Source organism: Pipistrellus hanaki (genome assembly GCF_964339955.1).
Source record: "Pipistrellus hanaki genome assembly, chromosome: 9".
Lineage (NCBI taxonomy): Eukaryota > Metazoa > Chordata > Mammalia > Chiroptera > Vespertilionidae > Pipistrellus > Pipistrellus hanaki.
Window position 1 is genome coordinate 8,557,028 of NC_140511.1, and position 12,290 is coordinate 8,569,317.

At 66.1% G+C, this 12,290-nt stretch overlaps 1 protein-coding gene and 1 long non-coding RNA gene across 2 annotated transcripts in view; one reads left to right on the forward strand and one right to left on the reverse strand.

The window, feature by feature from the left end:
• The window catches only part of LOC311628404, a 446,163-nt gene that overhangs the window by 12,679 nt on the left and 421,194 nt on the right, over positions 1–12,290 (reverse strand). The window lies entirely within an intron of this gene.
• Positions 695–11,165, forward strand: SCN4B (sodium voltage-gated channel beta subunit 4; the record flags this gene model as incomplete). The annotated part of the gene is made up of 4 exons (XM_084894020.1): positions 695–846; positions 9,737–9,909; positions 10,652–10,880; positions 11,107–11,165. Exons 1-4 carry the CDS (start codon positions 810–812, stop codon positions 11,163–11,165), a joined length of 498 nt encoding a protein of 165 aa, XP_084750146.1. The 5' UTR covers positions 695–809.

The window sequence follows — 12,290 nt, forward strand, 5'->3', positions numbered from 1 at the left end:
GGTCTCACCCGCCCTCTGACCTGGGCACCCCCAGACCCGGAGTCCAAAGGAGAGGCCGCAGCCTTCCTGGTTCTGAAGGAGGGGGAAGCTGGAGGGGTGGGAGGGGGGAGGCTGAGGGAGGCTCCCAGAGGGTAAAGGAGGGAGGGGTGCCTGGCAGGGGGAGGCGGCGGGGGGTGGGGGGGTGGAACCGGGCGGGGAATGGGACATTTCCATTTCCGCGGACTCCTGCAGACAGGGGAGTGGGGTGGGGGAGTCAGTGCGCCGTGGAGGCTCTGCTCCCGGAGCCCCGCACGCGGCTCCCCTGGCGCCCGGGGCAAGCCGGCACACGCCCACCTGCGGGGTGCCAGCGGCCGGCACCCAGCGGCCCTGGCAGCCCGGGAAGCCGCTGCCCCACCGCGTCCCCTGGCGCCACCCTCCGCCGCCCAACTCCGCCAAGCTCCGTGCTGCTCCCCAAACTCTCCTGCTCGCGGGCAGCTCAGCGTGGGGAGGACGCGGCGAGTGCCCGCCGCCCCGCAGGCCGGGACGGACCGGGGCCGCGGGGGCGCGGGCAGGTGCGCGGCGGGCGGGCGGGCTCCGGGCGCCTCCTCTGCGGCTGGAGCGCATCCAGGGCCGGCTCAGCGCGCGGTCCTCCCGCTCCTCCTCCCCCCGCGCACCTCCTCCCTTCGCCCGCGGCCTCTCCGCAGCCGGCTCCTCCTCCGCCTCCCGCTAACTTTCCCGGCGCCGCGGGCCGCTCCCTCCCGGCGGCCGGGCCTGCAGACCGCGCGCTCGCTGCCCCGGGTCCGTCCCCGCGCCCCGCGGAGACCGGCGCCATGCCCGGGGCCCGATGGCCGGGCGCTGGGATCTTGGGTAAGGCGCCCCGGCTGGTCCCCAGCCCCCCGCCCCCTTTCCCGCATCCCGCAGGGGGACACTGGAAAGCGGAGCCGGGACAGGCGTGCGGCAGAGGCGCGGGGCTCCCGTCCTGCGGGCGCCCGGTCCGCCCCTCGCCCCGCCCGGCCGCCTCGCGGTGAGTTCTCTGCGGTCTCCGGGCTCTTCTTTGGCGCTGAATCTGGGGCTGCAGTGCGGCTCCGGCTCAGGTCTGGTGTGCAGGGGCGCCGGTGCAGGAATGCCGGCGGCTGCACGTGCTGTGGTTGGGGTGGCGGTGCTGCCCTTGCGCTATGTGTGTGCAACTTGAAAGCTTGTCACTCAGGCCTCAGACTTCACCATGGGGCCTCCCTCCCCCTTTTCCCACTTGGCTCCTCTGCCCTCCACCTCCCCAGGGGCCCCCCTCCCCACCCCGCTTCCCTGCGGGTCTGGACGGGTTGCAGGACTCGGAGGGCCCATGGAGCCCCTGTGGGAAGGGGTTCCAAGGAGAGGCTGGGCGCTGTCCTGCCCTGCACTCCGGAGGACTGGCCAGGCAGGGGCACGGCGGAGGGAGTGCTGGCATCTGTGACAAGCACAGGGGTGCGGAGGGCCAGGCAGGAGACGAGGGAAGGGTCTTAGTCCAGAGGCGAGTTCATGAGCCAGTGGTTTCCTGTAAGCGGACTCCGGCCTGGCACTGCACCCTCCGTGTGTGTTGGTCAGAGCTGGCAGCTGCCCTGTGGCTTGGGCACATGACGGAGGCAGTTGTGCTGAGGACGGAAGGTGGAAGCCTTGGGCAGTGCGGCGGCTTCTGCAGATGTTGCTGCCCGTGGGCTCCCTGTGGAGCGGGCAGAGTTACTCAGGAGCCGCCGAGTCAGTGACACCCCAGCACCGTGGGTCAGCGCCGGGCATCCCCTGGCACCTCGGGCGCCGCTGTATGCTGGGCTCACGGCGACCCCATGAGACAGACCTAGTGAGGCCGAGGTCTCCTGGGCTCCCCCGGGGCACAGCGTCACTCCCTTCCCTACCCCCCTTCCCCTGTCCTCCCTTCCCCCCTCTCCTCCCCTCCCCCCTCCCCTCCCCTCCCCCTCCCCTCCCTTCCCCCCTCTCCTGCCCTTCCCCCCTTCCTGCCCTCCCCCCTTCTCTCCCCCCCTCCCCTCCCTCCCTCCCCTTCCCTCGCCTCCCCTCCCCTCGCCTCCCCCCTCCCCTCCCCTCCCCTCCCCTCCCCTCCTCTCTCCTCCTCCAGGCTCCCGCTGTGACCATGGCAGAGGGTCAGGGGTTCCTTGTCCACTCCTCCTGCTGCTGGGTACTGGGCTGCTCCAGTGCTCACAGACCCGGTTTTCTGTGGGAACCCACCGCACACTGAGTGTGTGTCAGTGTGTGTGCACACATGTGTGCGTGTGCATGTGTGTGCATGTGTGCGCCTGTGAGAGAGACTGGGCACGGCACTCCTCTCCAGGTGGCAGCCTGCCTCCTGAGGCTGGGCGCGGGGGGACAGGGCAGGCCCACAGGAGAGGCAGAGGGGCCCAGGAGAAAGCAGTGATGTGAAGGTGGCGGCCAGCAGGCTCCAGAGCTGGCCCACCTGCTCGGCCCAGCCAGCGCCCCGAGCTCTGGGCACAGGTGCCGTCCCTGCTCTCAGCCCGGGGGAAGAGGTGGTTCCCTTAGGACCAGGAAACCACAGGGGGCAGGGGGCCTCCCCCCTCGCATGGCCAAGGTCAAGGGGACGGAGCAGGTCTCTCCGCTCCATCATAGTCACCTGCCTCCCCGTTAACCAAAGCCTGTGAGAGGAAGTCAGCAGGGTGTGCCGATGAGTTAAGGAATGAGAAGCTCAGGTCCTGGCTGGTGTGGCTCAGTGAATAGAGCATTGGCCTGGGGACCGAAGGGTCATGGATTCGATTCTGGTCAAGGGCATGTACCTCGATTGCAGGCTCTTCCCTGGCCTGGGTCATGGTCAGGGCGAGTGCAGGAGGCAACCAATCACTGTGTCTCTCTCACCTTTATGTTTCTCTACCCCCTCTCTTCCACTCTTTCTAAAAATCAATGGAAAAATGTCCTCGGGTGAGGATTAAAAAAAAAAAAAGCTCTGGGGCCTGGACTCTTGGGTGGGGTGAGGACTGTGGGCATAGGGATGGGGTAGGGTCGGGGGCAGACTGTGGGCATAGGGATGGGGTAGGGTCTGGGGGGCAGACTGTGGGCATAGGGATGGGGTAGGGTCTGGGGGCAGACTGTGGGCATAGGGATGGGGTAGGGTCTGGGGGGGGCAGACTGTGGGCATAGGGATGGGGTAGGGTCTGGGGGGCAGACTGTGGGCATAGGGATGGGGTAGGGTCTGGGGGGGCAGACTGTGGGCATAGGGATGGGGTAGGGTCTGGGGGGGGCAGACTGTGGGCATAGGGATGGGGTAGGGTCTGGGGGGGGGCAGACTGTGGGCATAGGGATGGGGTAGGGTCGGGGGGGGCAGACTGTGGGCATAGGGATGGGGTAGGGTCTGGGGGGCAGACTGTGGGCATAGGGATGGGGTAGGGTCTGGGGGGGGCAGACTGTGGGCATAGGGATGGGGTAGGGTCTGGGGGGCAGACTGTGGGCATAGGGATGGGGTAGGGTCGGGGGCGGACTGTGGGCATAGGGATGGGGTAGGGTCGGGGGCAGACTGTGGGCATAGGGATGGGGTAGGGTCTGGGGGGGAGTGCAGACTGTGGGGCTGGGGGATGGAGCAGAACTCTGCCCCTCCAGCCCCTCTCCCCATGTCAGACTCAGTCCCAGAGGGAGACCCTGTGCCTCGGTTGTCTGACCACACTCCTGTCCTAGCGGAGAGGTCGTTCCCGAGGCTGCATATGGCGATGGAGGCTGCGGGGGCCTGTCTTGGGCAGGTAACTGGGCATGTCTGGCCCGCACCCCTCGTTTCCTGAGCTGCGTGGCTGCTGTGCTCTGTGCTTGGTGATCCTGTGCGGGTGAGGAGCTGGGTGGCACAGCCCCTCCCCCCGTGCGGTGAGGAGCTGGGTGGCACAGCCCCTCCCCTCGCTGCCTGTTTATCAGGCTGCTTCCTGAGAGAACAGTAACCAGGGCTGCTCACCCCCTCCGCGGAGGGGAGAGGGAGGGGAAGGACGGAGTTTGTGGAGAAGAGGGGGGCATGGAGGGAGCCCCAGGCTTGAACGTGGAACCAGGTTAGTTGTTTTTCCGGAGGTGCAGGCCTGGCGCATCCCAAACCCTATGGCTGCCCTCCTGGCGGGTCAGACAGATCCACCCCTGTGCCTGCGGCTGCGGCAGAGGGAGCTGTGAGCCCTGGCTGGCTGGCCCGCTCACCTCCGGGGCGCTGGGGGCAGGCCTGCTGGCACCTGTTTGCAGAGCTGCGTGTTGAGCGCTGGGAGGTCTCAGGGGCCGCTCCTCCCGCAAAGCTCCAGGGGCAAAGCTCCAGGGGCGCCGGAAGCAGCCCGTTGCCTAGAGAGAGCGGAACGCTTTCCTGTCCCAGCGCCCAGGGCCCTCCGGGCGGCTCTGCCTCCCACAGCCCAGGCCTGCACCCCGGGAGGCGTCATGGCTTCAGCTTCCAGAGGGTCCACGTCCCCAGGAGGGCCAGCCCGGAGCGGACCCGGAGTGGCACACACTGGCCCCTCCTCCCCTCGCACCGGTGGGGTGGCGGGCTTGGGGGGAGCCTGGCCTCGGGAGCTGAGGGTAGCCATGAGGCTCCTGGGTGTCCGGAGTCAGCCCTCAGAGGCGTGCCTGCCCGGAGGAAGGGGGCTGGCCGCGGGCCGCAGGCACCGCGATGCCCTCCGAGGCCGTCCCAGGCCGGGGCTGCTTGGTGAGCGAGGCACAGCCCGGGCTCAGGGCCGGACCCCGTGTGGAAGAGGAACCCGCTAACTGCCTGCAGGCCAGAGACAGGCCCGAGCCCACACCCCTGCTCCCGCCACGCCCGGAGCGAGGGCCGGGACAGGCAGGAAAGCCCTCACTCCTCACGGGGAAATACTGCCCCAGAGGGGCGGCGGGGAGGTGAAACCGCGTGCGATGTCCGGCCACGCCCCAGCCACGTGGGCCATCGGCTGGGGGCGCCTGGCGACCCACACCTGCCCCCTCCTTCCAGCCATCCTCCTCCCTGCAGGGCGCCGAGGGAGGGTGTCCCGTGACCTGTGTTGGCTCTCGCCCGGGGTTGGGGGGGGGAGGGGGCGGCAGGAAGAGCCTCCCTGGCTGGGGGGTGCACCTGCTGTGGCGCCCACCTGCTCAGGCTCAGCAGGCAGCCTGGGCCTGCCATCCTCTCCTCTCCGCTGGGTGACCCCGCTGAGCACGGGGCTGGGGTCTCTAGTGGCTCCACACCCTCTGCTCCCTCCTCCCAGCACAGCCTCCCAGGTGCCCGCAGGCCGGGCTGAGAGGGGTGCGGGGCAGAGGGGATGAAGGCCAGGCTGGTTGGCCCACCTCTCGGGAGCCCTAACGTTGGGGGCTCTGGACTTGGGGAGCCCGTCTCTGGCTGTCCCGTGTCCCCTCCAGGGCCAGGGGAGTGGCAATGCCTCACATTGGGCATCTGGGGCTCGGTGTGAGGTAAGCCATGGCACAGGCGCCCTCTGAGCCGGAGGCATTGTGCTCCCGGTGCCAGGCCTCCAGGGAACAGCTTTCTGCACGTCCGGGCTTCCTTCTCCGCTCCGTGAGCACGGCCGCCAGGCACACTCCCTCCCACGTGCTCCTGGAGGTGCTGCTCTGCAGTCAGGGAGGGGTCTGCCCCAGGTGGGCTCCCCCTGGTCCCCAGGAGCACAGCCCCAGGCAGGTGCCGGGGAGCTCCGAGTGGCCCTGCTGCCCCTGGGAGCCAGGCCTTGTTTCCTGCGGGAAGCAGGTGCTGGGTGCAGGGTGGGTGCGAGTGGGGTGTGGGGTGCTGGGTGAGTGCGGTGTGTGGGTGCGGGCTGAGTGTGGGGCAGCGGTTAAGAGAAAGTAGGAGCACTAGCCAGACAGCATCATGCTCCTGGGAGGCCCTGCTGCGAGGGGAGCAGACCTGTGCCTGCACCCCACTCCCTCTTAGGGGAGGGGGGCGGCCTTGTGCCCCCTCAGAGCAGCGTCTGGGTTGCACATGGGGACTGATGGGTCAGAGAGATGTGATGCCCGCCTGTCCTGCGGTATGCTCAGGCTCCCAGGCAGCTGGCATCGCCTGCAGGAGAACAGCGACGCCCTGGTTGGGGCGTTGTGATGAGAGCGGGCTCTATGCACCCCCTCCCCCCAGCGCGGCGGCTCTCGGAGCCCCTGGCCCCGCAGCCCCGGGGCAGCACAGCTCTCCCGGCTCCGGGCTCCGCCCGGAACCAGGACCCGCAGAGGCCGCCACGCCTGTCACTGTCCTCCGGGGGCTCGGGGAGGGCTCACTGAATAACCCCTCAGGCCCTGGCCGCTGCTGCTCAGTGGGTAGAGTGTCGATTCCAGTCAAGGGCACGGACCTCAGTTGCAGGATTCTCCCCGGCCCAGGCCCTGGTCGGGCTCGTGCAGGAGGCAACCAATCAGTGTCTCTCACATCGACGTTTCTCTCTGTCCCTCTCTCTTCCGCTCTCCCTGAACCAATGGGAAATGTCCTCGGTGAGGATTAACCAAAAGAAAAGCACCAGCTGGAGCCCTGGGGGCAGCCCTGCTCTTTCACAACGTGAGGGAGGCCCGTGGTGCTGTGGCCGATGCTCCTGGTGCTGTGGCCGTGGCCATGTCCCCGTGGGCCACGAGCAGACCACCTGACTGCCTATGGGGCAACCCCAGCCGGCACATCACATGTGTGAGGCCAGAGAGCCTGGCGCCCGGGAGTGCTCAGCACATGTGCAGCGGGTCCTCCGTCCTGTCCGGCAGCCAGTGCTGCTGGGAGAGGCGCTCATGAGAGGCGGGGCACGGACCCGGTGTCCATCGCTGACCATGCACACCGGCTTGCTCTGCTCGGTTCGCTGGAGCTCCGAGCCGGCCTAAGGCAGGACGCACGGAGCCGGCGGCAGCAGCAGCAGCGCGGCCGGTGCTGCCCGCGCTGGAGGGAGAGTCTCTGTCTTCAGAAGCCGAGAGGCCGGGAAGCTGGGGAGCCGGGGCGGCCGCAGGGCTGTGCTCTCCCGGGAGGACTCCCTGGTCCCTCCGGTCCCCGTGGTCAGGTGCGCAGTGTCAGCTCGCTGTGGGCAGGGCAGCAGGAAGCCCGTCTGCGCTGACCGCGCCAGGCGGAGGGAAGGCAGGCAGACTGGAAGGGCCCTTCCTTGCGAGGAGTGGGAGAAAGGGCAAGGCCAGCGGCATACATTCATTTTCTTATTTATTGATGCGTGGCACGGATTTTAAGTTTGATGGACTTAAAAAATTTTTTTTGGTTAATCCTCGCCCAAGGATATTTTTCCATTAATGTTTAGGGAGAGCGGGAGAGGAAAAGACAGACAGAAACATGGATGCGAGGGAGACACATCCATTGGTTGCCTCCCGTACAAGCTCTGACCAGGGCCCAGGGAGGAGCCTGCAACCCAGGGGCATGCCCTTGACCAGACTGGATCCGGGAGCCTTCAGTCCAGGCCAGCGCTCTGTCCACTGAGCGGACGGGCCAGGGCCGTTGTACTTTCTCTGTGACCACTGCACGCTGCTGGGCTCTCTGGCCGAGGTTGGCGGCGGGACCGGGACGGGAGAGGTTGTGCAGTGCGTTTAAGGAAAGCGGAGGCTGCTGGTAGTTGCAATGGTTGGAAAAGCCGTTCAGGACAGACCCGCAGTGGGTCCTGGCCCAGCCTTACCGGGGGAAGCAGCCACCAGGCCGGTGAGCTCTCCGGCTGGTGGCGACCGGCGGGGAGGCCAAGCAGGACACGTGGCGGCGGCTGCGGCTCACGTCCACAGTCCGGGCGGAACGGAATGGAGTCCAGCCTGTGGTCATTTCATGTCCGAACCCTTCCTCCAAACAACCTCCGTGCTTTCCTCACACCGCGGGGACCGCCCCGCCCTGGGGGACATCCCACCCCTGAGGGACATCCCGCCCTGGGGGACATCCCGCCCTGGGGGACATCCCGCCCTGGGGACACCCCACCCTGGGGGACATCCCGCCCCTGAGGGACATCCCGCCCTGGGGGACACCCCGCCCTGGGGGACATCCCGCCCTGGGTGCACCTGCAGGGCTGGAGCCGCTTGGGCTGAGGGAAGCAGTGGGATTCACACACCGTCCGGCCCTTCGGCTTTGACATCCTGGGACCCAGGCTGGAGCCCGGGTGGCTGAGTCGGGGAGGAGGTGCGGGGAGACCGGCAGCCGCCCGGGAGACCGGAGTCTGACCCCTGGAGGTCGTGAGGCGAGGCACGCGGCTCCTCTGAGCCTCCTTTCCCGGCCTGTGAGCTGTGATTCTAGCTCACGGGGACGAGGCGAGAAAGCCATGAGACGGCTCACGCGCACACTGAGCGAGGATTGGGGTCCGGGACAGAGTGCCCTCGGGAGTCACCGGGAGCCTGAGGAGGCCCCGGAGTCCGCACCTCCTCACTCCAAAGACCATCTCATCTGGGGCCAACCCCTCCTCCACCTCGATGCACAGTGGGGCTCCTCCAGGACTTTGCAGGCTGGCAGGAGGGCCGGCCCCCTGTCCCCAAGGCCGGGTGGGATGGATGTGCTGGTCAGTGGGTGTGGAGGAGGAGGGGTGGAGGTCAGAGTGGGGCTGGGCGGTTGGGGACGCCTGCTCAGGAGAGGACAGAGGCCAGCGCCGCTGTGCACCATCCCTCTTGCGTGAACCGGATGGTCTGATGGTCCAGACGCTGCCCGCCCAGCGCTCAGCCCGACTCTCCCTGAGCTGCTCGCTGTGGCCGCTCTGCTGGCTGCTGCCCTGCCGGGGACCACCGTTCCCAAGCCCACCCGCTCCTTCCTGGCCCTGGGGGCTCCGGGCTCCGGTGCGACAGAGCCCGGGCTGGACTGCATTTTCCTTTCTTAGCCGCAAGGGCAGAAACAGGCGGCTGTTCTGGGGGAGATCGCTGTGGCACGTGGGGGGGTGGGGTGGGGGTGGGTGAGGGGGGACAGGAGGGCGTTTTCAGAGACTGCGCCCAGGACATGCAGGCTCAGGCTCAGCACCGGGCGGGGCCGCATTTCCTAGGTTGGGGTGACCCCTAGTGGTCACTCAGAATGCCACGGGGGCTGTAAGTGGTCCCGCCTTCAATCCCGCCAGGCCAGGGGTGGGGCGGAGAAGGAAGGCTGGTGGCCCAGGTGGTGACCACGGAAGTCAAGAGAACCATCTTCCTGAAGTTCACGCCGAGGGTGACTGCTCCCTGCCTGGCCGAGCCACCCCCTTCCTGGGCCCTCCCTGAGCTCCAGCCTCGAGGCCTTTGATTTGTTTATTTTTAAAATATATTGTAATTGATGGCAGAGGGGAAGGGCCTAGAGCAGGGGTCTGCAACCTTTAAGACATAAAGAGCCACTTGGACCCGTTTCCAAAGAAAAAAAAAACACCTGGGAGCTGCAAAACCATTGCGACATTTAAAACAAATATAACACTGCATATATTGTTTCTTACCTTAATGCTATATACCGGATCGTGCAGTTTGCTGTCAATCTGAAGAAAAAAAGGACTTTTTCACTTAACAATGTAAAATATATTTTTGCAAATTAATAGCTAATTAAAATATTTAATTTACCTGGTTAATGGGATTTTTGCTCCTGAACCTCAGTGCACAGTGTCAGCACATCAGGGCTGTAAGACGTTACCTTCATTTTCACACAGGCTTGCAAGTTGTCGGAGCCGCGGTAAAGCTTCAAAAGAGCCGCATGTGGCTCTGGAGCTGTAGGTTGCCGACACCTGGCCTAGAGGGAGAGAGAAACATCGTGATGGGAGAGAATCATTGATGGGCTGCCTCCTGCACGCCCCCTCCTGGGGATCGAGCCCTGACCTCCAGGTTCATAGGTCAATGCGCATCCACTGAGCCTCCGGCCGGCGGAGGGCTGTGGTTAAGGGTGGTGCCCCCACAGGCCTCCTCCTGCTGCCCGCCGCCCTGGCGCTGGAGGTGTCCGTGGGGAAGGCCGCCACCATCTACGCCGTCAACGGCTCGGAGGTCCTGCTGCCCTGCACCTTCACCAGCTGCATCGGCTTCTACAACCTGGCCTTCACCTGGTCCTACAACAGCAGCGACGCCTTCCGCGTCGTAAGTGGCGTGGGCGTGGGGCGGGGACAGAGGGGGCGGGCCAGGCAGGCCGCCTCCCGCTGCCGCCCAGCGGCCTCCGTCCCAGACTCGGGCCTCGGGACTCGCTCTGTGAGGCCTCCTTTGCTCCCCGGGTGCTCTTTGCAGTCGGCCCAGAAGCGCCCGCCCCGGGGGAGGGCTGCTGAAATCCTGCCGCCGGGTGGGGGCTGTTGGGGTTCTTGCTGGAGTGTCCTGTGAGGTCCGAGGGACCCTGACACGGGACTTGCTTGTGCAGAAGGGGATAAATAGTTAATTTCTGAGGCGGGAGGAGAAGGGCCGTTGGAGGCGCGGAGAGAGGGAGCGAGGAGCACCCAGTCCAAACAGGAGAGGGGCTGGGGAAGCAGGGAGGGGAGCGAGCAGACGGGGGCGGGGGGCTGTAGGAGCCCCCGGGCCGGGAGGGGTTACCGGGCCTCCCCTGCGATCTCGCGGGGACCAGAAAGAGGAACCAGGGACCGTGGGAGGCCGCCTCCACAGAACGAGATGCTGACCGTGGACCCGGTCCCCACGGAGGCACCGTGCAGAGGACAGAGGGCGTGCCAGCAAACCTGGGGTGGCAGAGGCGCTGGGGGTGGGGGGAGAGCAGGCGGGCGGGCGCTCTGGGCCACAGGCTGCTCCGGCGCAAGGCGGGCGGACTCGGGAGGCGGGTGATGTCCTGACAGCGAGGACCCCCCCCCCCCCCCCCCCCCCCGCCCGCTTCCGCCTGCAGCTCCTCAAAGGGACCGTGAAGAACGAGAAGGCGGAGCCCCGGCTGCAGGTGCGGGGCGACGAGCGCATCACGCTGGAGGGCTCCACCAAGGAGAAGAAGAACAACCTGTCCATCCTGCTGCACGACCTGGACTTCGGCGACACCGGCCGCTACACCTGCCATGTGCAGAACCCCAAGGAGAAGGACCTGCAGCACCAGGCCACCGTCTTCCTCCAAGTGGTGGATAAGCGTACGGCGGGCGCGGAGGGGCGGGCGGGCGGGCACCCACCGGTGCTCTGGTGGCCGGGACCCGGGCCAGGTGCTGCTCTGAGCCCGGACTCAGTCCTGGGGGCAGGCCTGTCTCTGGAGGTCACCCCCTCTGTGCCCGGCCTGTCCGGAAGGCAGGGGAGGGCACCACGTCCGTGGGCACAGCTGAGGGAAGAGCTCGCACTGGCTCCGCTCCTCACACTTCTCAGGCCGATGGAGCTTCATCCGGACAGACCAGACGGCGCCCGCCGCCCACACGCACCCCTGAGCCCTGCTCTGTGGCAGGCCTGCTCTGGGCGCGAGGAGGAGCATGCACCAGACAGACATGTTCTCTCTGTTTGCATACTTATGTATATACCAGGAGCCTGTTTGCAGGAAGATTCCTGCAAGCAGCCACCGCTGCCACCCCGCCCTGCCCCGTGCGCCCCCCCCCCCGCCCCGCCCCCGCTTTCCCTCCAGCAGCCGCCTTGCTTTCCGTTTTCCCTCCCTTTTCCTTCTAAGCTGTCTTCAGTCTTCACTCCTCCTTCCCTCAGCATATGCAAATTAACCACATCTTTGTTGGGTTAATTTGCATACTCCCTCTGATTGGCTGTGGGCATAGCGAAGGTACGGTCAATTAGCATTTTTCTCTTTTATTAGTGTAGGTTCTTTTCTTAAAATATATTTTTATTGATTTTAGAGAGGAAGAGAGAGATAGAAACACTGATGATGAGAATCATTGATGGCTGCCTCCTGCATGCCCCCTACTGGGGATCCAGCCTGCAACCCGGGCATGTGCCCTGACCAGGAACTGAACCCAGGACCCTTCAGACCACAGGTCGATGCTCTATCCACTGAGCCACACCAGCCAGGGCAAGGCAGACAAATTCTTGCCCACAGGGAGAACTGGGGGGAGACAGAATAAAGAGGAAATCCTATCGTATCAGAGAGCCGGTTAGTGTATGGCGAGGAAGGCGCATGGGCGGGAAGCAGGTGGCGCCTGCAGGGTTCCTAGGGGAGGCCTCACTGCGGAAGGCTGAGGGCCAGGGCATCAGGCGGAGGAGGAGGAGGAGGAGGAGGGGGGGAGGAGGAGGAGGAGGAAGAAGAAGAGGAGGAGGAGGAGGAAGAGGAGGAGGAGGGGGAGGAAGAGGAGAAGGAAGAGGAGGAGGAGAAAGAGGAAGAGGAGGAGGAGGGGGAGGAAGAGGAGGAGGAGGAAGAGGAGGAGGAGGAGGAAGAGGAGGAGGAGGGGGAGGAAGAGGAGAAGGAAGAGGAGGAGGAGGAGGAGGAAGAGGAGGAGGAGGAGGAGGAAGAAGAGGAGGAGGAAGAGGAGGAGAAGGAGGAAGAAGAAGAGGAGGAGGAGGGAGGAGGAGGAAGAGGAGGAGGAGGAGGAGGAGGGGGAGGAGAAGGGGGAGGA